At 33.5% G+C, this 27,994-nt stretch overlaps 1 protein-coding gene across 3 annotated transcripts; it reads right to left on the reverse strand.

Moving 5' to 3' along the window:
- Positions 1-226: 226 nt before the first annotated feature.
- On the reverse strand, positions 227-27,899 carry LOC116346788. 3 transcript variants are annotated; one of them, XM_031776994.1, is made up of 33 exons: positions 27,776-27,899; positions 19,323-20,119; positions 18,843-19,160; positions 17,153-17,356; positions 15,945-16,443; positions 15,739-15,806; positions 14,522-15,560; positions 14,346-14,404; positions 14,166-14,264; positions 13,911-14,072; positions 13,344-13,542; positions 12,960-13,266; positions 12,741-12,849; positions 12,489-12,642; positions 12,267-12,390; positions 11,946-12,177; positions 11,023-11,877; positions 10,742-10,941; positions 10,469-10,670; positions 10,246-10,384; positions 10,094-10,169; positions 9,642-9,975; positions 9,211-9,459; positions 6,339-6,469; positions 5,934-6,143; positions 4,964-5,689; positions 4,538-4,896; positions 3,078-3,803; positions 2,824-3,005; positions 2,571-2,762; positions 2,341-2,402; positions 1,815-1,906; positions 227-1,747 (listed from the first exon to the last, which is right to left on the reverse strand). In XM_031776994.1, exons 2-33 carry the CDS (start codon positions 19,747-19,749, stop codon positions 1,411-1,413), a joined length of 9,072 nt encoding a protein of 3,023 aa, XP_031632854.1. In that variant the 5' UTR covers positions 19,750-20,119; positions 27,776-27,899; the 3' UTR covers positions 227-1,410. The 3 variants fall into 3 exon arrangements, with proteins under 3 accessions (XP_031632854.1, XP_031632855.1, XP_031632856.1); XM_031776995.1 differs by lacking the exon at positions 17,153-17,356; XM_031776996.1 differs by lacking the exons at positions 18,843-19,160; positions 19,323-20,119; positions 27,776-27,899 and adding an exon at positions 17,456-17,604.
- Between the last annotated feature and the right edge of the window lie 95 nt (positions 27,900-27,994).

The following is a 27,994-nucleotide window of genomic DNA, read 5'->3' on the forward strand; positions in this document are numbered from 1 at the left end:
CTACAAGTTAAATGGAATCAAACAAGGAAAAAGCCTTTCTTTGACGTTCTAAGATTATGAATGAAAAACATGAACAAAGAACATATATATTTTTCGATAAAAGATAAATTTGATTGATTAAATTTCCGATGAATAAATATGATTTCTCGTTTAAAAATATGAATCAGCTCAGCCAGATATCGTCAGGAGCTTAAATTGAGTGAAAACAATAGAAGTGATGGTTATAATAACAATTACTTTTATTGTTTTCATTTCATTTCAGCTCCTGACGATATCTAGCTGAGCTGATCCATCTGGCTGAAAATATCCCAATATAATGTCTGGTTTATATCAATCTTAAAAATAGGATAAAGTGAAATTTTGTGTTTTGGTTGTATTTTCTGTTGTTATTGCTATGTAACTTTTTTAAGGCTTGAATTTCTACTAACTGTACAAAAAATGCTCATACAATGTTCAGCGCTTCAATGTTTAATATTCGAAGTGCATAGTATTTGGTTTCGATTTTTTTTTTTTGGTTTTGCAAAGAACATTGAGAAGTGCTACAATTACTCAACGTGTCGTGCGTTTAATACATAATAACATATCTATCGTGTGTATGAGTGTGAATGTATGTGTGTATGTGTTTTATTGTTTATCCTCCATTTAAACTTGAATTTTCATTTATTCGATCTTCAATCACAGTTTCAAACTCTATAATGTGAAGAAGAGCCAGCTAATTCATTATTTTATAGATATTTTCAAATAAAATTTATATACAGTTAAATTATTTTTGATTTTTTTAAAACTTTTTTCCCTTCACTTTCGTTCATTCGTATAAATTTAAATGTTAAAAAAGATGGTTCCAATGTTTAAATTTGATTATTACAACACACCAATGTTAAAAGCGATTTTATTAAATTTTGAATTGCTTATGAATAAGAAGAAAATAGATCCCTGTGCTTCTACTATTTGAAAGCAAACATTGAAAAAGCATTTGTTTTTTTTTTTCAATCTCAAAGTATAAATGAAAAATATTTGATCAATAAAAGATTGGTCGATTAAACTTCCGATGAATATTAAGCTTTTTCACACTAAAATACAAATAAATAAATTAGAACTCTCTGAAACTGGACTTTTTTCTTGTTTTACTAAATACTAATGTTTTTAAAAAAACGTTAAAATAGAATTTTTGTTGTATTCAAAATTCAATTTTGCTGTTTTTTCTGCAATAATAATTCAGTCTTTTATCTAAAATAGAAATTAGATTAAAATTCAAAGTAAATTGAAAACTAAAAGCGACGAAGAATATTTTCATTGAGATGATGCAAAAAACGTTATATTTTATCTTAAAATAACCCTCGCTAATATTGCACTGATCAAATTTTGTCATAATTCGTTTGAATTCGCTGTCGTTCACTGTTCATTTTGTCTCTAGTTGCTGTTTACTTCGTCAAGATAAGCGTCGGTTCGCGCTTCTTTCGTCCGAATGAAGTGACCTTGGCTTGCGTTTAAACTAAGCGATCGTGTCGTTTTTGTTGCATGAATAACATTCGGTGGAGAATATGATTCCGTGGATTTTGATTGTGTTGCTACCGAATCTACGTCGATATCGTTGCTTTTGTTGTTCAGTTTTACCGTTTGTGTCAAATTGTCAGAATCTGGTATTGAATCGTCGATGTCATCATCGTCTGTACAGCTATGCGATGATATGCAATCGTGTTGATTTCGCGCTCTAGCTCGAAGCGAATGCTGCAATCTTCGCAGAAACCTGACGAAAAACGCAATCAAGAAAAAAATATGTCGAATGCCAATTTAAACAACCAATCGTGATTTACCTTATTTGATTTCCAATCGCACGCAAGCGATTTATTTTTCGGCATGGTCTTGCTACAGGTGGTACCTCATGTTGCATCGTTTTCGTCGCATCCTTTGGAAAATGGCGAAATGAATATGTAAACAGAAGTTAATTTATAGCATATATAATTTGTCTTGAATCATGTCACACAGACGTACAAACAGATCCTTGATAAATATTTACAAAAATTCTACTACGATGTATGTTTGCAATTTTGGAATACGAAAAAAAATCGGTCCTTGTAATAAATATACATCGAATTTTTACAAATGGGATTTTTATCTTCAATTACACTGACATGCGATAAAATCAATATGAATGACTTTAAACAAACAAACCAAAAAAGGAACAGAAAAGGTTGTTTTGAATATTAAATGATATTGTAATTTCATTTAATTGATATATCACTTAATATTCATTTCAAATACAAAACAATTACAATAATAAAAACATCAAAGGCGATTTAATTTTACTACAACACAAAAAATAATGTCAATACCAAATACCTTTTCAATATCATTTTCAGTGCGTTTCAAAGACTTTCCCTTTAAATAAAGTCCGAATCGGGCTAGATACATCAAATAACAAATAAGTTTTCGTTTAATTTTGATAAATCGTGCTAATTTTCCGTTTGTTTTTTTTTTTTTAAATCAAAATTGTGTGTGATTTGTTATTCATTTTCTTTTATATGCTCGAATTGATGAAGCATTCTGCGTGTGTGATTCGATTTCATTACCTTTCGTATCGGTTAAACTCTCGGATGACGAGGAACTACTGACCATTGTATATCGTTTTAATGGTCGTTTCTTTGGGCTTTTACGAACTTGAAACATTTGCATCGATTGCTGGCTTGGATTGCTCATAGTAGTCGTTTCTCTTTGCAAGAAATCGGTTGAATTGGCTTTGGTCGGCGATAGAGCTATTGGAACTGAAATCGCATTTTTTTTACTTTGGGTATAATGTGCGAATAAGAACAAAATGATACAAACCTCCTCTAGATAATTTTCTCTCTCGTTTGCGCATATTACTCTTTTTACAGAGTGCGTTTGAATGTCCTTTACCATCGGATGATGGAAAATCGTATAAGCCATCAGAATCGGTGAACGGAAGAATTTGTTGTTCCTTTCGATTGTAGAAAAGTGGTGAAAATCGATTGGCTCCCGTTCTTTCACTGTGTGTATGCAAAGGCAATGCTAGTTAAACAGAATGAAAAAAATGTTTAATTGGCTTTAATTTAACTGACCTTATTGGGCTCTCTGAACGTGATGAGACCGGTGATACTTTATCGTTTCCTTCGCTCTGAATAACAATTGTTGGCAGTTGCAGTTGTGACATGGTTGGCTCTTCGAACATAATTTTTTTTCCAGAGTCCAGTAATTCTTTTTCAATAAAATGTTCGAGTTCTTTGGCATTTACTGCTTCGCTTGCGTCATGTTTTTCTTCGATATGATCGGTTCCAATTCCTTCATCGTTTGACTCGAGCAATACATCATCAGAAAGTGTTTCTGAATCGGATCGAGTTTTATTGCGACCATATTGATCAGCTGCACCGCTTCCACTTGAGCAATTACCATACGAACTATCACCAGATTTACCATTTTGCATTGAATTTGATCGCATCTTTCGAAATTTTGTATTCGATCCAGATGATCCATCATCCATATCTAGATGTAATGGATTACTTGAGCTATTACATCGGCTACCAGCTGGTGATGCCATCGACGAATAGCCCGATGATGATAGATTACTTTCCGATATTGTTCGATCACCTCGGCTAACTGATGAAAATGGGCTTAAGTAGCACATATCATTGCGTGGCAAACCCAATTGGGTGGGACATTTTATATTTGCCGGCGACATTGTGTCTGTATCAGATTCCATTTCCGTCATAATTGCATTTATTGTTATTGTCGGTGGACTAAAGGGAAGCTCAAACGTTGCGGGTGGTTTGTTTACGTTGAACGTTGGTCTTTAAAAATCGTTAGAGAATCAAATCTTCACTTCTTACGAACACAAACACAACACATTTGCGTACAACAATCAAATTGAAAACGATAAAAAAATTTAAAAAAAATGAAATGTAATGAAATAAAAAATCAAAATTAACAAAAGTGTACCAGCCGACGCTGTAGCATTTCATCGATGGAAAACCATTCCAATTGTCAACTTGATGCCATCAATAGTTTTCTCTATGAGTTACACCTATTTCATATTGCGATCTTAAGTTGGTAAAAGAAGACATTAGAAAAATGCGTCTTTAAAAGTTCAATTTTTTCGAAGAAGTACTTTCAAATCTCTTTTTCAAGTTGATGGTAATCTGTTTTGAACACTAGTCAGAAGCAATGATTACATCTCATTCAATGGATAGATTTATATGAACACACAAAGAAAACAATATAAATTTTTGTACAGCGTGGTGTCTAAATTTTGGATTTTTAGATGCAGTACTGTATAAATCCAAATTCTAGATGTCAAAAAATGTATATCGTTTTCTTTGTGTGTGAATATCAAGAAGAATGCATCAAATGAAAATCTATCGAAGAGCAAAGACAATGCATCAATATTAAGGTTGAGTGAAATGGACAGTGTTTCCATCAAAACATATGAGCAGCTACAGCTCCAGACGGTACTTGAAATTTCTAATTTCGATTTGGTAGTGTTTACTCATCTACGGTTTAGCAAAGTATAAAACGGAAAATTTACATGTTTTGTGTTGATTGATCCGGACTTTCGCTGGTCACAAATATTTGTATATCGGATGGATTGGCTCGTTGAGGTGGCGGTGAACCGAGCAATTTCACCGATATGCGATGCTCTTTGGTTGGGCTTGCTTGTTGAACAACCAGCTGGGGTATGATTAAATTTTTCGGTCGATTCGGTGATTTTGGTGACCTTTGTTCAGGCGTTGGTGGCTCAATGTCAATCAATATATTTGTATCTAAAGTGACTGTCGGTCGTTTTGGAATTGGTCTTAATAACGGTGGTGTATGTTTATTTGGTATAGGTACATCAGCGGTACAAGCATTTCTCTCATTCACAATGACTTTCATGAAACCACGATTCTAAATATTTGAGAAAAAAAAAACATGAAAAATCCATTTGATAAATGGGTATTGAATTCACGCTTACCTCGATGTGTTCAACCGAAAGTTTTTCATCGTCATCACTAAAATTATTGGAAAAATGTTGATCATTATGCAAAAATCCGGAAAATCTTTGTGGTCGTGACATGATTGGCGTGAGAGCTGGTGATGGAATGGGCGTCGGCAGTTCACGAATTGGTGAGAGGCATTTATTTGTGTTTGAACTTGGTACTTCGAGCAAAATAGTTGGCGGATTCAATGAATTATTGTTTGCATTGTTTGTTGTTGATTTATGAGCATTTAATGGATCTAAGACGGGAACTTCAATTGAAATTGAATTGCTTGGCAAATGATACGAAATTGGTGAATCGGGTGCACAGCTCGTGTAGCTAATTGGTGTGTGCATCGAACTAGTCGATGATGAATCATCGTTAATGTCTTGTGGACTAGAGGCTGATGGTGTTGTCGATGGTGATATAATTAATGATGAAGGCATTTGAGACAATACATTTGTTGATGTGAAATTTCTAAACATTGCCAAAATAGAATCCGCACTCGACACCTTTGGTTTAATACGCCTCATATTACGTAATCCGACATCGTTTATCGTCAATTCGGAACCAGACAATGATTCACTTCCTTGATTCGAACATGATCCATGTGGTGAGCGTGAATCATTTGCACTTGGTGTTGGCGGCACAGAACTTGGACGCGGAATCAATTCAGTGGACGATCCTACAGGCAAATTGAGTGCTTTCAAATTCGATGTACTCTGCGATTCAAACAACAAAAGTGGGGTGAAAAAAATAACAAACATTTTCGTGTCATTAAATTATTTCAACATTCAATTACTGTATTGATACTCGGATTTCTATAAAAGCGTCCGATATGTCAAATACAAGGAACAAAACTCAACGAAACAAAACATATATATTTATAGAGAGTAAGACGATCGATTGTTGTTCGATCAGTGAGCTATAAATGACATAAGCTAATACATTGACTTCGATATTAACCTCCGAACTAAGTTCAGCTGATACCCTACTTAAAAGACGAGCAAAGGTGACTCTTTTCTCGTTCTTTGCATCTGCGACAGAAATGGTTTGACGTTTAGCCGTTGATGCTTCGTCAAAGTGCCAAACTTCTGTGCCATCTGAATTTAACAATCCATCAGCATATCTTTGAGAACGTTGTTCGTATAGCATGGCTAAGTCATCCAAGCTCATCTAAATAAAATATTATGCTCACACATTGATTGACATATATATATATATATATATTTGTTGATATTGTTGTTGTTTTTTGTTATGTTCAAAATTGTTCGATCAAAATAACAAACTTACAAAAATGATGAGAATCAAAAATAAATGTGTCAAGAGAACATTGTGCGAACGACTGTGTTCAAATTCATGTGCAATTACCTTCGGTCGATTGCTTGTATCAATGGTTGCGGGCGCGATAAGCGTTTCAAGTATAAGTCGCTTTTCATTGGCAGCTCGTGTTTTTGTTGGCGTTGAATTATTTCTCTTTTTTCGCGCCGGCGATGGTGTGCCTAAATTTACATTAACATACATTCATAATGAAATTAGTTTTTTTTTTCTTTCAAAAATATTGTTTTTAACAAAAGAAAAAAAAACAATTGTTTTCTGCAAATAAATCATTACGAACTTTGAACTTTAACACAATATCAATTTTTTTCGAATATAAATATAAATATTTATTCAATTTAAATAATAAAACAAAAGTATTGAGATCAATCAAAACCAAGAGAAAACAAAACTGAATACTTTTTTTTTTGTTTTGAAACTCTACAAAAAATTGCATTACTGAAAGGATTGATATCCAATTTTGAAAAATTTCGAAAAACAAATAACGAAAGGATTGATGCCAAGCAGAAAGGATGCAAAAGTTGAAGGTAAACATGCAGTATATATATAAATGTCCTGTTCATTCCAAGCAAACGCTCACAAGAGACACAACAAATAACGAAACTGAAAGAAATACGGAAATGAACAGAGAAAGAGAAAAAAAATTGCAAGAAACAAAAAAATTAACAACACATTGAAACACTTGAACATGCAAAGCAAAATAGAGGAAATGTTTGCAGTTGTCATTACTGGATAATTACGTTTTGTCTTTGGCATATGGTTAAAGGGTAAGTGAGTTTCATACATTTTTTTTATATATTTACACAGTGAATACACAATTTTAAAAATAGGGTATTGTTAGCACAGGAAAAAAGAAAGAAAGAAAAAAAGAAAAAAAAATATAGATTAACATTTAATTTGGTGCATTTTTGCCTACCAGCAGCCACTTAGTTTTTTTTTTGTTTTATAAGTACAGACAGGAAGTTTTTCTTGAATTGTTTTTTTTTTTGTCAAGGTCCAATGAAAGAAAATATATGCTCAATTTAGAACTTAACATAAAAAAATGGACTGTAAAAAATGATAAAGAAAATGCATTTGTTTTATTTATACAAGATGAAATAATGTCGGGTTTATATTTACATGAGCGAGCGCTAATGCTTTATATTTCTTCGGTTGGTATGTATAAGATTTTTGATGGTCTTCAACGAAATTGACAAAACAAAAAATCGGAATAAAGTTTTTTTTGATGAAATCTTATGAAGAACCGAAAATTAAATAAATGAAAATTTTGAATAAAAACAATAATAATAAAATGAAAATCGTTATTTTAAGCCAGATTCGATGATTTATGGCTAAAGCAGCGTTTAATTTTTATTGTAGCAGACGATGACGTCAAAATACGTTTCATTTATTATACTTGCTGTAGATGGTGTTTTTTTTTGTTTTGCTTACATCGATGAACTAAATTTTCCTCTGTACTTGTTCTTCATTTATCATTTTTCATTGAAATTCAAAATGGTCTGTTGGCAATTTAAAATTTTGATAGGTTGCGATTTAATTAAATTGGCTGGTGTGAGTAGTGAGCGAAAACTTAAGAAGAAAGACAAAAGAATCCTATGATTGAAATAAACTCAACGGTGGGAAATGTTTTTGTTAAGAAGAATTGTTTTTTTTTTTTTTTTTTTTTTTTGAAAAGAAGAAGATTCAAAGCGAAACATTGTTAAAATATAAAATACGGAACAAAATGAAAATCTAGATCAATCATCAGTACCATGTAAAAGAGTACAAAATATTGAGAATAAAGCTAATGTTATCTTAATGGTATTTTATTAGCATAAAAAAGTGGAATTGATTCATGTTTTTTTATTTGTTGGCACACTAATTTCAAAGCAGTTAAAAGGTTAAAAGTAAATTTATTGGTGCAAGATTTGGTAATTTAGAAATTCGATGTGGTGTAGAATTGAAAAAAAAAAACAATGTTTGGTGTTTATATATGTGTGTGTGTGAGAGAGAGAGAAAGAGAGAGCTTTTATAAAAACACACTTGAGAAAATTAGTTTCTATTTGGAAATAAAAGATAGAATAGCAAGAAATTGAGCAAGATTATATTGAGAGGTCAAGCATTTGCTAAAAAAATTAGAACACTCGTTTGCTGCTAAAAAAAAGGTTTCAATTTTGACGGTGTCAATAAAATGAAACCACAAAAATGTAAAACAAAAATTGAAATATACCAAAGAAGAACCAATAAGATTTCAATTCCGGACATCGAAAATTTTGAAATGGAACAAAGATAAAAAAATTACAGAGATTTAAATATATAATGTGAAAAATGCATATAAAACACAAGAACAATAAAAAGAAATCGAAGAAAAATAATTGTTTGAGAAACAAAATGCAGAGATTGAATTTTTTTTTTGGTTTTTATGATTCAGAAGTGAACGAAAGAAAAAAAGAGTGCGCTGAGAAACAACATCTAAATGTAATTGATTTGAACAGAAATCATATCAATAGAAAAGAAGATAGAAAAACAAATTGCATGATGAATTATGAAAAAAGTTAATGCCGATAAAAATGAGGACAAGGAAAATTAAAACGAAAAATCGAAAAAAAAGTTCTTGCCCATAAATAAGATAAACAAGTGAAATTAATTATTTCCCTTCACTTCAAATGAAAGTGGCTATCGTCAAAGCACCATGAATCATTTATCATTTAAACAAGTCTTGTTCGCCACTCAAACTTGATGCTTTGACGATTGTTCGGTCTTATATGAACACTTTTGCGCTTTTATTCGTTTTTGAACTTTTACGATAAAAAAAAACACTTTCTGTTTATCTCATTTGAGCTGTAAAAGAATGAATTTGTTTGTTTTTTTGATTGTTTTTTTCTTTCGTCATTGGAATGACGGAAGCGTTTTCTGTCTGTCTTACGTCGTGCAGGAGGTCGCAATAGATCATCTAATGAAAATGTCCGAGCGGTTTCTCCTCCTGCATGTGCGTGTGCGTGTGGACTGCTGAGGCTCAAAATACTCGGTTTTCTTATACCCAATCTGCCAAATATCGTGCGCGCCGTTCCGGGTGTTGTTGCTGTTGATTGTGGTGCTGAATTTGTTATGTTAAAATGTAATTGCTCTCGCAACGAAGGATGATGATGATTGTGTAGATGATGTATTGAACCTGCTGCTTGATGATATGCAGAAAAGAGGAGAAGAGAGCAAGAGAAAAAGAGATGGAGAGAAAGCGAGCGAAAGAAATGAGACAAGAAGATATACAGACAAAAAAACATTGGAAATCCATTAAATAACCATTAATAAAATCTCTTCTCAAAATGATGATGATGATGGTGAAAGCAATGAACTTACGTCGATTTCGATCAGCTTCTTCAGCTAATAGTTTTTCAATTTTTTCGGGAAAATGTCGCTTTGCACACCATACCAATCCAATAAACGCTAATACCACAAAAACGGTAATCAAACCAAGCCAAAATGGTTCCTGTAGCATACGTTCCGACAACGGTTTATATGGAATGTGCATCATACGTCGTTCACATCTTGTACCTTCCCACCACGCATGGCAGCGGCATTGAAATTTACCATTCTTTTCAAAGCATTCACCACGACTCTCGCACGGATTATCCATACACGGTTTTTGCTTCTGATTGCAAGTTTGCCCCATGTAGCCTTGCAAACAATGGCACTGTTTAAACAGAATTAACGTAAAATAAATGTAAACAAAAAAAAATGCGAAAGGTGTTATTTTGCTGATAACAAGAGCATCTAGAAAATATATAACAAAGAGAATAGTGTGCACTAACTTTGAATGATGTTGACGTGAGTTCGCATTTTCCGAAAATGCACGGTTCCATTTCGCATATAGTTAATGCACAAAATCTGTGAATGCAAGAGAACAAGGCAAAAAAAACAGATGATAAACAAGCATTTCAATGTGAAAAATGCCATTATTTACCGTCCAGTAAAATGTCCAACACATTGACAACGATTTACACTGCCATTTGAAATGCATTTTCCATCGTTTTTACATGGGTTCGGATGGCATGCTTCAACCTCATCATTTCCTGTTGCTAGTTTATATTTATAATTGAAATCTAAAAATCATAAACACACATAAACCAAAAGTTATTAATATGTGATGTGATGATAACATTGAATAGAATGGTTTTGATTATTACCTGGTTGAATTCGGATGCTTGCATTTAAATTGAGATTAATTAGATCAGTCGTTTTTTGTCGTATATTTATTGTATTGAGATACGACGTTATGTGAATGGGTGATGGCAGTAGAACTGCATCTCCTCGATAATTATCATCTAATGCGGATAATTTGCATAGATTCCAGAATGATCCATTAATGTCGGCATAGTTATCGTAAATCTAAAATATCATATGAATTTAATTAATAGTTTATCCATACAATGCATGTGTAAAATGATTTGATTACGAACTTCGATTCTATTTGTGTCATGACAATCAGCTTCGCTAATTCCAACATTGTGCACTTCCAAAAGAATCACTTCGCCCAGCGGTGCGACAATATGTTGTGTAAAATCAATATTAGATGGTTGTGGTTGTGGATAATTTAAATGATACAAAACTCCATTCGCTTTATTCTGTAGTATGGTATGACGTTGCTCCCGGATACCCACTGATAAAACATTGTGGCAATTAAAAAAATAATGCACATAGGAATTCAAGATTGTTTTAAAAAAAAGATGGATATACTTACTGGTTTTGTATGCCAAATGGAAGCCAGTGCCTTTTGGCTTGTCGCCAGTTCGTAAATGGATCGTAACTCGATTTTGATAGCTCACAAAAACGCCATCATTCAATTGCTGTGTGTTTCTGAACGGCACAAATGGTCCCTTTCCCAAATCGATTTCGACAGTGGCGTCGCGAATCAGGTCAAATGATTGGAATTCAAGCCAAATTCTTTTATTATTTGCCGCAAAAATGACGTACTTGCAATCCAAGTGGTTCAGCAACACATTTGGAAAGTTCGGTGTTTTTATGTAATTCGCATCATCACTCGATGTATAAGTTTGTGTTGGACAACCGCTCATGCTAACTGCTTTCCATGCCAATGAAAAACCCGAACCAGATACAGAATAATCGCTGTGAAAATATATTAGAACCGTATTGGTGGCACTAATGAAATCAAAGCGAGACATATTCGATTCGTGTGTTCCGCACCATCGAACATATGGAAAAAATGATGGTTCAATTGCAATTCGCTTGAACACACTTGATTTTTTCATTTGAAGATTTGAATTTCGTTTTTTACGACGCACTTTGTTTTCATCGTTGGCGTCATCGCTGTCTCTGGCCGCTGCATCCATCATATACTCATCGGTTAAATAATTGCGATCATTATCCGGTGTAAGCATTGCCATTGATTTTGCCGTTAGCACCGACTCAAAATTACGTTCGTAGCTTTCATCATCTTCGATGCTTATATAATCGTAAAGGCAATCATTTTGTTCTTCTAAATCAATCTTTGAAAATTCTAACACCAAACGTGTATTTTCCGGTCCAATTAATTTCACATAGTAATTTGTATTTGCTGGATATAAATTTGGATAATCTGAAAGTGAAAAAGAAAATCGATAAACATCTTGGTTTTGGTCTATGCCAATTTAAAAAAAAAATTACTTGGTGATGTCAAAAGTCCTTCGGTGCCGGTAACGGTTTGATTTTCAAAGTTCACTTCGAGATTATCCTGACTTCGTCGTTTACACACATAACCGCCAAATTTCGTGCAGTGATCGGATGACCAAAATAATCCAGAGGGTAGCATCGGTGTGCTTGATACTTTCCATTGCAAACCGAGGCATAATGCCTCTTTTGACGTTTTCTCAGCGTGACGTTGACCTTGAATCCATCCCTTTTTGCGTGCATTTCAAAAAAGACACAATCAATAAAGATAGATAGATTTTTCAAACACAGATAAATCAATGCGGTACACTTGTATACCTTGTATGTTATGTTTGAACCGTCATTCCATTTCAAATGTTTATTCGATTCGAATTTTCCACCAAGCCAATATATCGTTTGCGGTGAATAATCCAATTCATTGCGAATGTTTGTGGTAATGAATCTTCAAGACAGACATAGAGGTAATGGATTAAAAAATACATTATCAAAATGCATCGTCCCACCCCCTTCAATCGAATTAAATAGGAGATTTTGGTATACCTTTGCTCTTCGGCTGTGCTTACTGAAGCTAATTCACCATGAATTCCCGCACACACTTGATGAGCAGTAAACCAATCCACTTCGGGATACGAAACGAATAAATAACAAGTACCATTGAATGATTTTAATCTATCGTCAGAGCACTTTGATGCGGCTAATGGAGTGCAAATGCAATGTTGATGTAAGTAATAAAGTCCATATATTTGTTATAATGGTTAATATTATGTGTCAAAAATCAAACGATTGATTTACCATTTTTGATAACCACTTTGGCTTTGTAACCGCCAAAATGGTGCGAGTAATCGGATGAAAAATGTAATCCAAGTATTGGTCCACTACTGCGATATCGAAGCAATTTTACCTAAAAACAAAGTCGTAAAAACATCAGACACATATTTTTCATAAAGATTATTTCAAATTTAAGAGAAATATGTTCACTAAATGCAAACATCTTTGAATTTGTTGTCTCACCTTTGAATTCCAATCGCCACAAATGCGACGTGGTGCATTTACATTCAGTGATTTATCAAAATTGATGCCCATTTCTGGTGTTTGAATCAAATAGCTGTGGTGGCTCTTATAGATGCTGAGAAAATTATCAAAAATATCCACATTTTTTATGAAATTTGTTTCATTGTGTTTCGCACCATTCTCAGTTCGTTGTGTATGATGTCGACCAATATCACTGATTCCAGATTTTGTATAACTGGCGTTCACAGTATAACCATTATGATCACTTGGATGTGAATCAATAATTTCCAGATAATCGTAAGAACACCTGTATGAAATAAATAAATATTATTGCATATCATCGTCGGCTGTCAACGTTCATTTCAATAAACCATGCATACTCACTGTGGTTCATTTTCTAGCACAAATTCTTCAAATTCAATGGCTATATAAAAACCTTTTGGTGCAATAATGACGGTAAAACAGTTTGTTTTGTCTGGATAATGTGTCGGAAAGCCCGGACTCCATATTGAAGCACGTAAATGATTGTGCGATAATATAATGGTTTTGTTACAGTCGGTTGACCATGACTTTTCGATTGGTTCTACAATGAGCCGAATAAAATTCACAAAATCATAAATCGATGATTTATCCGTTCAGCCGCCAGTTTTGTTGGCTACAAACATTCATTCATTTTCGACATTTTCAAACAAATGTTTGACTTTGTACATATCATTGGAATTAAACTTAAAAAATAAGAAACAAAGTTTTATTTATAGCCAGCCGAACTTTAACATTTTGCTTCTTATTTTTTTCTTGAATTTAATTTTACTCTCCTTCTATGTACCGTCAAGTCAAATATTTCTTTTCATAAGAACGAACAAGTTCGGAGGCCAGCAAATGATTTTTTTTCTTCATTGTTTTTCTGTACTCCGTTTTCCACACAATAATACTGATAATATAAAAATTTACCATCTGACAGTGGTCGTTCACATAAGAAATAGTTCTTCTCATTGCAATCACGATCGTTCCACATGTAGGTCAATGTTACCGGAACTATTTTCATTTTTGCTTGAATGGCTGGCGGAATGCGAAAGTATCGACGCAGTTCAACACAATCCTGTGCACTCAAACCTAAAATTATATGCACATGATGTGATGTAAAATGGAATACATATTGTGTCTCGTGTCCATGACACACGAAGAATTATCAAACTTATAACATACCATCATCATTTGGTTGCTTATTGTAGCCATTATGTTCAGGCCAACCCGGAAACCAATTTGAAAATGTGTATGGATAACCATTTGACCACCGAAAGTCACCTATGAACAACATTTTTTTTTTTGAATAAACCAAACCCAAAGGTAAAAAAAATATTTCGTAGATTAAAACAAATCTTTTACCTTCAAATATTTCGTCCGATGCACCGATCCAATAGGCAACATTTGATCGAAACGTTGCGCTAGAAGGTACAAATAACTTATTGCTCATATTCTTTCACATTGATTATATTTAAAGATTGTTGGCCTTGTTTAGCAACAAACATTCAAATTAAAACCGAATAAAAAATATCACTTACCTATTCATAAGCAATGTATCGATAATTTTTTGTTCGCGTTCCGATTTAATAGAAGCCAAATGACCGCCAAGTGTTTGGCAATGGCTTTCGGCGTCTTTCCATGATAGCATAAGTTCGATTGCCGAAATGCAGAATTGATTAACAGAAATCCAACCAAAGGCACATTGGGACACAATTTCAGACACCGGTAATGCAGTATATTGTATGTAAAGCGATGGTCTATCGTATATATTATCGGCCGTATTTTGGTTGTTAATGTCATCACGAAGAATACCACCTTCACCGTCAATGTTGGCCCCACCACCCAAGTATAGTATACGTGCCACATGAATCAACATTGAATTACCAGTTGATTTAAAGGAAAACTTTTTCGGTCGACTATCGCTATTTATACAGTGTGACCATTTCATTTCATTTGCATCGGTAATGCTGATGGCAACGCCTACACAAAAGTTCACATTTTCCACATATTGAGACAGCATTAAATCGACATATTCATAATCAATGTCATCGATGCTTGTATATTTGTCCTGATTCAATCGTCGCTCCACAATGCTACTACCATTTTTCATTGATTTTGTATAGAAATTTTGAAATAAATTCAATTCAATTTGATTGCCATACGGTAAATGTACGAGAAAATAGCATTCTAAATTATGTTTTGGTTCGAGCAAAAATGAATTATTACGCGTTGTCATTGTGACATTATAACAGTAATCAACGAGTTTAAAATTCAAGCTAAACACTGGATTTCGTTCAAATTTTACGCTCATATTTTGCTGCAATGGAAAATAGTAGACACGTTCATTCGGTGTGATATCTTCAAGTTTTCCGCACAATTTATCATAATCGCTAAGTGTTATATAACTGCCTGTATCGCATGGAATATTCAATCGCTTTATTTCAATCAGTAGGCCAGGCGATTCGCTATTAATTGGTTCGCGCGACGGAAAGAAAATTATACATTTATCGTATTGTTGCTCGGGTAATGCTGTATAATCCACATTTCCAATTGTATCTTTCATATATAATATGCAATCTGGAGCGCATTTTTTTTACATAGTATGGAAAATGGAAGGAAAGAAAGAGAGAGAGGGAGAGAGTGAAAAAAGAAGCAAACACGTAAATACAATTTTATTGTGAGCATTCAACATAAATAATCGATTTAACAAAAAAGAAAGTGGCAGCGATAAAAGAAAATTTGAAAACATTTTTACCATTGCTCAGATTAAATATTGCAGTCGTTTCGTATACATCAAAACTGGATTTTCTTCTAAATAAAAGTCTAAATGAATACGGAAAAATAAAACGAAATATGCGTTATTCATCTTTATTATTTATTTAACGCGAAGCAGAAAATGAAAGCAGAACGATGGTTAAAACGTTGTTTGTTGTTCCATCGATTCAATATTGGCACACGCACCTAAAACTAACAGTCTTGTTTTTCAAATCAGCTATGCTGTACGACCATTTTCGTACGACGTTCAATTGTGACGTTCGACTGCTTTCTATCACATTTTCACTCCAAAATTCTTGTGAACAATGATCGACCACCATGTGATTGTTCATTTTCATTCGTTTGTTTCTTCTTCCTATGCTAATGCTAGAATTAATTGGTGGGTTTGATGCTGTCATATGTTGTCCAACATTGCTATTTGGTATTTCGATTCCACTCTCATCAAACCGAATTTTTTTCATCGACGACGATACATTGTTCTCCATGAAGTGATTGGAGAAAAGTTTGCGATTTTCATTGAGAAACCCATCTTTGTTATCGCCATTATAGTTTGAATGATGCTGTTTATGTTTTCGATGCCAGTTCATTGGTGTATCACTTCTGAATACACCCTTGTGCATTCCATCGATAATGGCTTCCATATAAAAGTCGTCAATGCTTTCGTTTTTTGACAATTTCACATGGACTATACGTGTAGACATGAAGATATGGAAGTGAATTGTTTGCCGATATGAAAATGGAAGAAGAAAGAATAAAAAAAAATTGAAAACACGCGTGAAAATAAAATATAAAGATATGGCTTGCTTGCCCTCTACATAAAATGAATTTTATTCACAAACACAATGTGCTTGTCGGATGCTTCTATGTTGTTCCTTTGTTTGATTTTATCGTTTTTCACAACAAAGACTTTTAACCATACAATGATTTTTAGATAGGATATAGCTTGCGGATCTCCGCAAGATCTGGATCTCGCCGTGCGTCATTGCCGCATGCCGTATGATACATTCACGCGCATGCTGTACACATACGTTCTTCATTTCTTTGAGACGAACGCAATCCATTCGCGCGCCGATGTATTGTATGTTTTTAGCGCATGCGCGAATGTGAAAAAGAGAAACGCAAAACGAAAGAGTGTGTATGAGTGTGTCGTTATTTTAAATAACGAAGAAGCATACAATAGCATTTGTCGTTGTTTGAACAACATACACTCATAACAACATACACTCATTGTAGTTCGCACGCAGACAAAATACGTCAGCTAATGAAAAGTGAGACTTAAGAAAAATAACATTTATTCGATTCATTTTTATTTTTATGGAACGAAATACAATGCATAATTTTGAAATAAAATGAGTTTAGCTCAAATGAATTTAGTTTCAATCAATCTACTTTACCTTTTATGAGTGCCACAATGCCATCTTCAACCGGCGCGTCTTTGATTTTCTGGAATGTGCATACGCCAATCAAAAGTGCTTTGAGAAACATGCAATCGAAGTCAATTCCCGGCTTATTTCGTATATTATAAAATACGTAGATTTTCCTTAAACGAAGTGTTAGCACACAATTCATAGTTGGCTTTGGTCTAGTGTTTATAAATTCTGTCCCGGAATGATAATAAATTTCAATTCGTCAATAAATAAAAATAAAAATGAATCGAATAAATTTATTATTTTAAATTACGACACACTCGTACACACTCTTTCGTTTTGCGTTTCTCTTTTTCACATTCGCGCATGCGCTAAAAACATACAATACATCGGCGCGCGAATGGATTGCGTTCGTCTCAAAGAAATGAAGAACGTATGTGTACAGCATGCGCGTGAATGTATCATACGGCATGCGGCTATGACGCACGGCGAGATCCAGATCTTGCGGAGATCCGCAAGCTATATCCTATCTAAAAATCATTGTATGCTTTTAACATGAATTTCAGTTGGTTGGAACGAGAACCATCGTTACTGTTGCTATTTTAATGGTCTTTTTTACGATCCGACATTTACACCAGTGTAAAATAACACAACTACATATGGGTGCATCGATACCAACTTTTACTTATTATTCGACTTTTTACGACGCGCTTCAAACTTCATCACTCACAAAATTCGCACACAACGGTTGTATTTATTTTGGCTAAGTGTATCGATTTCAATTTATGGCTAAACATTGAACTATACACGTTACTAAAAGAGTTTTTGTGTGGAAAATTTTATTATCAACGTGTGATATCGTTACTATTTATACTATGTTTCAAAGGTCATATTGAACTTCATTTGTGGGTAAGTAGAAAAAAACTATTCGAATTGTTTATGCTAAGTTCAGCTCGGCATCAAATGGATATCACATATTTTAAACCATATAGTGTAAAAATTAACCCAATGTATGAATCCTGAACATAAAATGACAATTTCCACATCCTTTTTTGGCTAAACATGACCGAGGTTACAGAATTCGGTAAAAGATCATAGTGATTCTATTCGGACATTGAGCGAAATCTCATCTCTAGCTAGAACATTTAATCGATCAATCTGACTTTTGGAATTTTCTTTGTCATATCTGCTGACCTTTTCCTACATTTTTTCTCCTTTTCCTATGTACATTTTGTATGAAAATATTTTTATTATTGAAATGTGCGAAAAATATCAGAAGTTGGGAGGGAATCTACAGATTTACTCAATAATTTTTGTTTTGTTTTTAACAATTGCAACGAAGCAAGTGGTCAAAAACATAAATCGAAAATGCTACTCGATAGTTTGGCATTGACAGTGTCCAAAAATAATGATGCAACTGTTGATATAATTATTGAAAACATAGAAAATGTCAAATTATGTTTTGTAAAACTGTAAATCCAAATAATCGAAAATATAAAAGATAATAAAAGTGTCTCCTCTTTCATTCATTGTTACTGTATCTTGGGTCTCCTAAATGAATCGTTCCGCATTTGAAACAATATTGACAAAAAAGTTCTTGTAGCACAAATACTCTCATTCAGTTTTAATAACAGTTGCATATAGTCCATGTGATTAAAATTCACACAGACAATATATTAATAATTGACGAAAAATGAAACTTTAAAACCATACATACCTGTATAGATAACATTACGAACGAGTCCATAATTTGCATCGAACAGATCATGTTTGACGTCAATCGAAATTGATGGTATGTGATTTGGATGTGTCGAACTACTCGCTGACGTGACCAATGTTGCATTTTGCTCTAAATGGTCAATGTTGATAATTTTATAGGGGTGTCCCTTCATTTTGAGATAATCGTCGACGCTTAAATTTTTACAAGGCTTTTGGTTTAACCGAAATTGATTTTCCGGCAATTTAACGAATTCATTTGGTAATTTATCTAAATTTGCTTCGGTGCTGTAAATAGCTTTTGTGCTGGAGGCTGTTGCTGTTCGGTTAAATTCAAACAAAATAAACTCATGAATTGAACATCGAATGACATTATGAATATTTAAAATAAAAGATAAATGTGATAGAGCCATTTAGCGATAGTTGAATCGTAGTTTTTGTTGATTAAAATGAAATTGTGCCTCTGGCAAAAAAAGTGTACCTGCTTTAATTGTTGTTTTTCCTAGTTTTTCGTTTAACTTGTGGTGTGTGTTGTCCGAATTTCCATGCGATTTCCTAATGTGTTCTCTATGTCTATTTTTAATGACAGAATCATTTGATGATGATGGCGATAGCAATGGCGGTGATTGTGATTGTTTTTGTTTTTCATCTTTTTCTTGACTGAATCGATTATCATATTGAACATCGTCAATTGTATCCGCATCAGCCTTCAAATCGAGCTGTTTCGAATTGGTAACATGTAAATATGGTGTGGTCGATGTTTTAATGTCACTGCTCAATTGGCTTGCGGTCGTTTTCAATTCGGTAGGAGGTCCCGGTCCAGCTGGTGCTGGGTCACCACTCAGTTGGCCACAGCATGCATTTAATACAAATGACATGAGCACAAACACCAACAAATCGAACTTCATTTTCTCCGTACTTTCGTAACGCTCTTACATTTAGCATATATGTATTTTCACTGCTTTCACTTCACTATTGTTCACAAATCAAAACAACAACGTTTCAACTAAGCTTATTAGAACGTTTGCGAACGATTTTCAATCTTGAGATTATTATTTCGACGTTTTTTTATTTAGAATTTACATTTCTATTACATATTTTTCTGGTACGTTCATCATTCAAAAATGTGTTTGCTTTTCTCTCTTCGGCTCTCTCTGTTTTACTATTCACTCCAATATTTTTTATTGCTATTAATTCCGTCTTGCATGTTTTATAATTTGCATTGAACAATTAGTAAAACATCCAAAGAACAATGGTGGGATCGATGAATTCTACCCTCTGTTAAAGAGAATATATAAAAATATAATAACAATATTGTTGAAATATAATAATTGTTTATAACAAAATTTAGATCACTTCTATTACAGTCACAGCAGACGGTTTTCTTTTATCAGCAAAATCTATATTTCTTCTTTAACCCTCAAACGCACACGTGGGGTCTCTTAGGCCCTAAGAGTTAGTTTTTTGAAAAAATCACAAAAATATAAAAAAATTGGAAAATTTCGCTGAGCGTTTTCTTTTTTAATATCATATCTATGTGATAAAATCAAAAATTTCAATGTTTGGTGCATAGATGAAGTTTTGGGAAGTCTTATACAAAATACTAACGTAAAAGCACAACGGGGTCTTTTGGACCCCAAATTATTTTGTATGGGAAATGATGTATTCTGTATGGGCCAATATGAAACTCATGGAGATATGTTGACACAACAATTTACATTTCATCAAACAACAACACAGTAAATTGTTTCGTCCGTGACGTATACTGTTCATCGCAAATCAAATGACATTTGCCATTATAATATATATTCATACATTGTTTTTTTGTGGATAGGATAGATCCGTAAGATCTCCACAAGAGCTTGATCTAAGCGTGCATACGCCGCCGCATGATATATTCGTTCGTTTTTCTGTGTTGCTTCGACGCGCAAATCAAAGCAGGCGTGCCAATCAAAGTATGTATCATGCGGCGGCCTACGCACGCTTAGATCCAGCTCTTGCGGAGATCTTACGGATCTATCCTATCCAAAACACAATGTATGGGCATATTTCGTGAATTTGGTGAACGTTGCTGGTGTGGCAGGGTTTGCCTTGTTGCGAACGTCTAACAACATGTTTGCCAAGTATGGAGGAAGTACGGAAGCAACGCGATCTCATCGCACTCCATATAAAGCAATGTAATTGGTTTCGATCACGCAAATGTGCTGCCACCTGGTGTCTCAGAGTTAAGCTGATATATCACACATGCTTCTTGCAAATGCAGAAGAAGAGGAAGGAAAAATGTTTACATAGGGTTGAACTTATAAATGCCAGAGAGCTACAGTGTTCAAAGTGTGATCGCCCTTCGGGAAGCAGTCTCTATATTGATCTCACATATCGAGAGGTAGTTCGGCGCAGTACACGAAGCACATTAACTGGCCAACGACTGTCGATTAGCGATATTAGTGAAAGACACGACTGTCTGAAAGTCGTACATATCAATAACTACCAAGAATTTTGGCTATAATTGATTTTTTTTTCCATAAAAATCAATATTAAATTGTGATGCTGTATTGGAAAGTAAGGAATAAGCTATGTTTTAACTATAAAATGACATATTTTACTCATTGGATACCATTTTGCATAAGTTTTGTATGAAATTTCTCATGGGTCCAAAAAGACCCCACCTGTGCGCTTACGTTACTGTTTTAGCCTGTGCGGTTAAGGGTTAATGAAAGTGGATTTTTAAGCTCAAACGAGATGCAAGTGGTAAAGTTACAGAATTCTGGACGGCACTAAAACGTATCTTGCGATACTTGGCTGGTACGGAAAATTATCAACTACAATTCAGACGTGAAAATATTGAAAGTATGCACCAAGGGACTACCACATCGTACTCTCACATAAAATGCAGTACAAACATAATTCCACATAATTCATATCAACATATAGATTAAATTTCAATGTCAAATGAGTTGAGACTAATGTGATCAGTTTCTATCGTCGTTTCTATCGACGATTCGTCGACTATTCGAATAATTTTCAATTTAATTACTGAAATGCTCTTCATTAGAACACACATACATGTACAAAATTCCAACCGGTTTTTCGATAAAAAAAAACGTGAATTTAAAATGTGAATCAACAAATCAGAAATAAGTTTTAAAATGATGTTTTATTCATAAGTTGTGTGACGCACTTATCACTGCACACACCATCATATATTATAAAAACCGATCCATACATGCTATAGCGTTACATCAGTCATCGAAATTTTAGAGTGAAAAATGGCTCAGTCGGATTATTTGCATTAAACCAATTATGGTTTCGCATTTCAGTGAGGACCCACTTTTATAATTTTCACAACGAATCTAGGCTTTTGCCGCGGTTGTCCCTATTAATAATTTGTGTGGGAGAAAGCAAAGTTTTGGGAGCGGTCATTAAAAAGAGCTTTTAAATCCAAAAATATGACATGTTGCAAAAAGAACGGTTATTTGATAAAAACCAATTTAGTTTGCGAAAGAAAAAAAAATGATATCCAATTATTGGATCTGCCAATATAGGTTGGCTAACACACAAAATTATCGAATCTCTTTTTGAAGCTTTTATTCTTCATATAAATGTGAAGGTGAAGTGAGTTCGCGCATCGCTCGACTATTCTTTGGGTGAATGTTTTATGTATGGTATTTATTCTATATATTCCGTTAGGTATAATTTATTTTTCTGTGCAAATATAACGCATCATTTGAAACGTAACTTTGGTAAAAGTTTGTTTTGGACACGTCAAAACAGGCCTTGGATACCTTTTATCGTTCTTTTTTTGTGTTTGAATAGATCTTTTACGAAACATACGTGGTAATCGACGTTTCGCCACAACTTTTGTTCTTCTCTACACATTAAATATTCCAAAAAATACTATTTGCAATCGATGTAGCTGTATGTGACGTGTATGCCTTTAAATGTATAATGATTTAATTAATGGTAAACATGCGAAATTTTTGTCGCGACACACAAAACTAACAAAGAAAATGTGTTTTTTTAATGAAAAAAAATGGCCGAAATCAACTTGTGCTCATGTGTTTTACAGTCCGAAAATAGTCAGTCACAAGAGGAAATGTTAATGTACTAAAAACAAATCTATTTAGTTTAATTTTTCTTGTGTATTGACGAATGGCATGAAAAGCTTATATCCAAAAAATGATGATTATGAATGCAAAATAAATATTTAAGATCGAAGTTTGACTGTAGTAGCCAGACGACAGACATAAATTCATACTGAAATAACGTTGTTACCTAACAAAATAAGATTGTTCATCTATTTTGGAATTGATTTGTATAGAGATTGGTTGCTTATTTACGGTTGTGAATTTTGAATACATCAGACTACCCTTTGAATATTCACGGTTCTTTTATTTTGTTTTTCTTTATGCTTTTGCAGCATTTATCGAATCCAATTGGCCTTTTGTGAATAAACAAAAACATCAATATTGCTTATACATATCGATGAATTGTATGGGCGACTAGATTTGACCGTGTTTTGCTGAACAATACCGATAGAAACCCACTTGAATATGTACACAAACCAAGTTCCTCGATTTAAACGTGGGAGACGATACGATTGGTGCTCTCTTCGTTCTCTCTCTCTCTCTCTTTCTCACAAACTGTCTTTCGATCTTTTTCATATTCCTATATGTTTTTTTTTTGGGATTTGAAATACCAAATAAATGCAATTGACATCGGATACATCATCTTTAAAACTTTATGCGTACGGTTTGATGTTTTGTGCTTTTTCCAACGTATTTCTAAAATGTGCTCTAGGATTACTAGAGACATTCTTGTTTTGTTGAACGATTAGCATATGAAGGAGAGATGAAGATAAACTTAAAAAGCGATTTTTTTTATCATTAACATCATCCATCAACAGAATCACCCCATACGCGAGTCTATCAAAACAACAAGAAAAAAAAATGTTCGTACACAAACAGAATATTGTGTCGCTTCGGATTCCATACAATGGGCCCATTTTCGTTTGTATTCATAAATGGTTCCACATGTATATGAATGTTTTCATCGTCTGTCTCTGCAGTGGGTGCTTTTATCTCGAATGGTTATTGAATCTTAAGTGAGCAAGTTGTTAAAGGTCTTTCAGTAATCCAAGTCGTAGAAAATAGAGAAGAAAAAAACTCGCCACCCACTCGTCGTTACCCAGTTACTGTCGTTGATACACTGATATGATACTACTTTATTTATGATTTTTTCCCGGATTTATCCGTATTGATTGCTCCAAATCGGCGTATCTTCTTAGGACTACAACAAAATTCAAGCTACTCGTCGGTGTCAAGCTACTTTTAAATTGAGTTGTTATATATCGTACCATTAGTCAGACATCCATGAACATTTTACTCGTATTTTCCACCATCGTATATATTTTTTTTTGTATATATAAAGCGAACAACATACTTTTCACTTGACTCTGTACAATACACGGTATACGGTATGTATTATAAATAAATATGTACTTGAATCTCACTCTCTCATTTCCTCATGCATATTAATTACTGAAGACTTTCGTTCTCTTCACTGAACGTGTACACATTTAGCTCTTTTTTTTCTACTCTTCATTCGGCATTAAAATGTGGAAAAGATGAGAATGAAAGAGAATCACTTGAATATGACATATTCTAGTTTGAAAATACCGTTCAAGCCGGTAAAAATCGAACTCTAATACATCTCTATTGTTCCATTTATAGCGGCAAACAATTCGTTCATACAGACATTTTCACTTTTTAATTTAACAAAATCCAGTTTTATCTCAATTTCAAATGCAAAGAGCTTTTGACTCACATTATTTCAAATATAAATTTAACATTTCAATGCATTTGCAATTTTAATGTAAGAACCAAGCGCACGTTCGCTTTCTTTTTCCCATTTATTTCTTTCATTATGATCGTACACATTTCATTCGGACATTTTCATGCAGCATACATTTTTGAAGTCGAGTGGAATTTATGCTCCATTAACTGTTTCACATATCAGGCTATTTCGTGCAGAACACCATCACCCGATATTTCATTTAATGCGGTGCTCTTTTCCAACAAGAAATCGAAAACTCGTTGAACGAATACCAAGAATTACAAAAGGGAAATAATAAGTAAATAACATGCGCCAAATATTTTTGTATGTGAATATGTGTGTGTGTGTTTATATATAACTGCAAATGTTTGTGAATACGTTTGAAATGTTGATTTTTTTGTTTAGTCATATGTATAAGCACCGTCAATTGCTTTGCATGAGATTGGGTGAGAAAAAATACGACAAACTGAATCGAAATCAACAGCAAATTGTTTCGTAGAAACGCCGTAATTTGTCACCGTTTTAGATATGTAAATTTTGGGTATTTGAATGTATGAAGAAAACAATCTCACATTCGAACTCACAAAAAAAATGTGTTGCCATTTTCCGCTTTTTTCAGCATACCGCCTTCCATTAAATCGATTCATTATAATTTCATTTGATTGCCACCCTAAAATAATTGCCATTTTGTCTTTCCAACCAAAATTTGCGGCAATTTTTTTTTTAATTTTGCTTATTCGCAGGAGTTTCGTCTCTCCAGTGGTTGACACCATATTTTATAATTAATGTATATACATTCAGTGTGTTATAAAAAAGCGTATTAAACTTGCCACGGGTTGAGTCATTTTCAAAATACGCATTGCTGTGCAATTAAAAAAAGGGCAACGATAAAGAGCGAAAAAATAAAAACGATCAAAACTAAATGCATGACAAAAATGCGATTTGAACGAATCGGACAGAATTTATCCACACGCCGACAATGTTTATATATAAATTGTGTTTCTCGCTTGTGTTGTAACTGACTGATAGCATGTGCAAATAAACTGGCGTGTGCAAAATCTTCATCTGAAATTGCATACGAAAGGTGGCCAAAATAAAAATAGAAGCATGCCATAAAATTACGTAAGTAATGCCACCACTATAATAAACAATGGTTCCAATCTATCGATTGTCCACGAATAATAATAAAAAATGTCGTGTTTTTTAGAAGTTTCTATGGAAGAACAGCTCGTGAAAAGTTCTATGTTTAAGAAACAATAAAACATTATTTGTTAGATCGTGGTTGATTTGCATTTAATGTTTTTTTGAACACATTTAACATGATCTTCAACATAAGCTAATACAATCCGTGTCTCTCCGTTTTCATGCATAAAACTATGCATGAATTAGGCGCCTATTCAAAAAAGAACAGAAAACAACTTAATGTATGCCATAACGTCACTTTTGCCATACATATATTGAGTTGATTGGTTTGGAAACTACCTCCTGTTTTCGGTAAAAAAAACATCCGTTTAACCTTTTTCTTCAATAAACTATCGGTATTGATACAGAAGAAATAGTTTCTTCTTTTATTTTTTGTTTAACTTTGTTTGAATACACTCACACACACACACATTTCGTGTGTAAAATGACGACAAAGAGGATGGAAGTTGTAAGTTGCACGTCATCCATTCCATAGTTTATTATGTCACTCATTATATAATAACAATGTTCATGTATATTTAACACCACTTTTAGACCATCGTTGACTTTCACTCCATCACTTTCTCAGCTCATGGCACTGCACACTATTCGGATGTTTTATATAAACTACAATTCTTATTTCAGTCAGAAATTGGCATTGCATTTGGTTTGTTATGCACAGCATGAGAAACACAGAATGTTTAAATATGGGTCAACATTGTAACGACGACAACGACAACCACTATTTGTCAACAACTCGAGAGAAAAAAAAAACTAAAGGAAAAATAATCTATATGCGATAATAGATATATGACACAAACAAATAAATCATAGTATACTATACATCATTGAATGGCATGAAAAATCAGAATTTCCATACGTTGAGATACGTGTGTCTCGTGCATTAAACGAAACAAATATAATATGGAATTAATATGGAAAAACGTTGCGGAATATGCGAACGAACACAATGAAAATGTATACATTCAATTTGAATTTTGAACAACAACAAAAAAACAACATAGCAAACAATACGTGGTGTACCTACACAATGCCGACGTAATAAGCTCTTTTGCTTTTTTTTCGCTTTCTTCCGCTTTTTTGGTTTCAACATAAATAATTGAAAAATTCTTTGTCCACCGTGAAATGCCATTCATTATATCGTTAAGTTGGGCCGTTTTACACTCAAGAATACTTCAACATGCAATTCTGTCTTTTAAATGCTGTCATCACTTTTATGTTTTTATGTTGAAAGCGAGAGGAACAGAGAGAGAGGGAGAGAGAATAAGTACGAGCTTCTTTCAGCCGAACAAAGGATCACAATCGATTATCACAGTAAATTATGACAAACGGATTCACTTCATTGGATTGCTGGTTTGTTGCTATTCGCTTTGCCAATTATTTAGAATAACATGTCAACACATAAAAGCTCTTTCAGGATTAACAAACATCCAATTATTTCCACGACATGTTCATTCAACTTTAATAGGTAAAATATGGCAAACGATAGTTGTGACAAATTATTCACAAATTCCATCATCCACATACACATAGACATAAAAAATTGCTCGAATTTAAAACATTTGAAACTCTTGAACGATAATGGGCAGGGATGATTATCAAAATACACACTCTGAAAAATGGATCGTCATGAAATTATACTAAATTAGTGGATATTGACCAAAGCCCTAACGAAAACACCAAAATGAAACAAACAAAAATTAAAACCTTATTACTTTGTAAATATAATCCACAATATTTATAGATTTGTATTTTTTTTGCGTGCTATTCTCTCTTTAATTACAATTATTTCGAACTTTTTCGATTTCATCGATGAAATTTAGACATATTTTTCTTTTATTAGTTTAATTCACCTTGTAAATTAAACAAAAACAAAAACAAAAATTATACTTCACACACCAGTTATATCAGATTTATACACATCGTAATATTTTCTTTAAAAAAAAATCGAAGGAATAACTTTACTATCAGATCCGCTGCTGTTGAACGAACAGATCCTTTGTCCAAGTCAATTCACTTTTGGTTGGCGTGTTTCAAAACGAGAATAGTAATTGTTCACGAAAACACTTTGGATGTTTGATGTGAATGTATGTGTGTTTGTAAGGCGCGCATTTCAAG

Source organism: Contarinia nasturtii, unplaced genomic scaffold, assembly GCF_009176525.2.
Source record: "Contarinia nasturtii isolate CC-2019 unplaced genomic scaffold, AAFC_CNas_1.1 Cnas_scaffold_1699, whole genome shotgun sequence".
Taxonomy (NCBI): Eukaryota; Metazoa; Arthropoda; class Insecta; order Diptera; family Cecidomyiidae; genus Contarinia; species Contarinia nasturtii.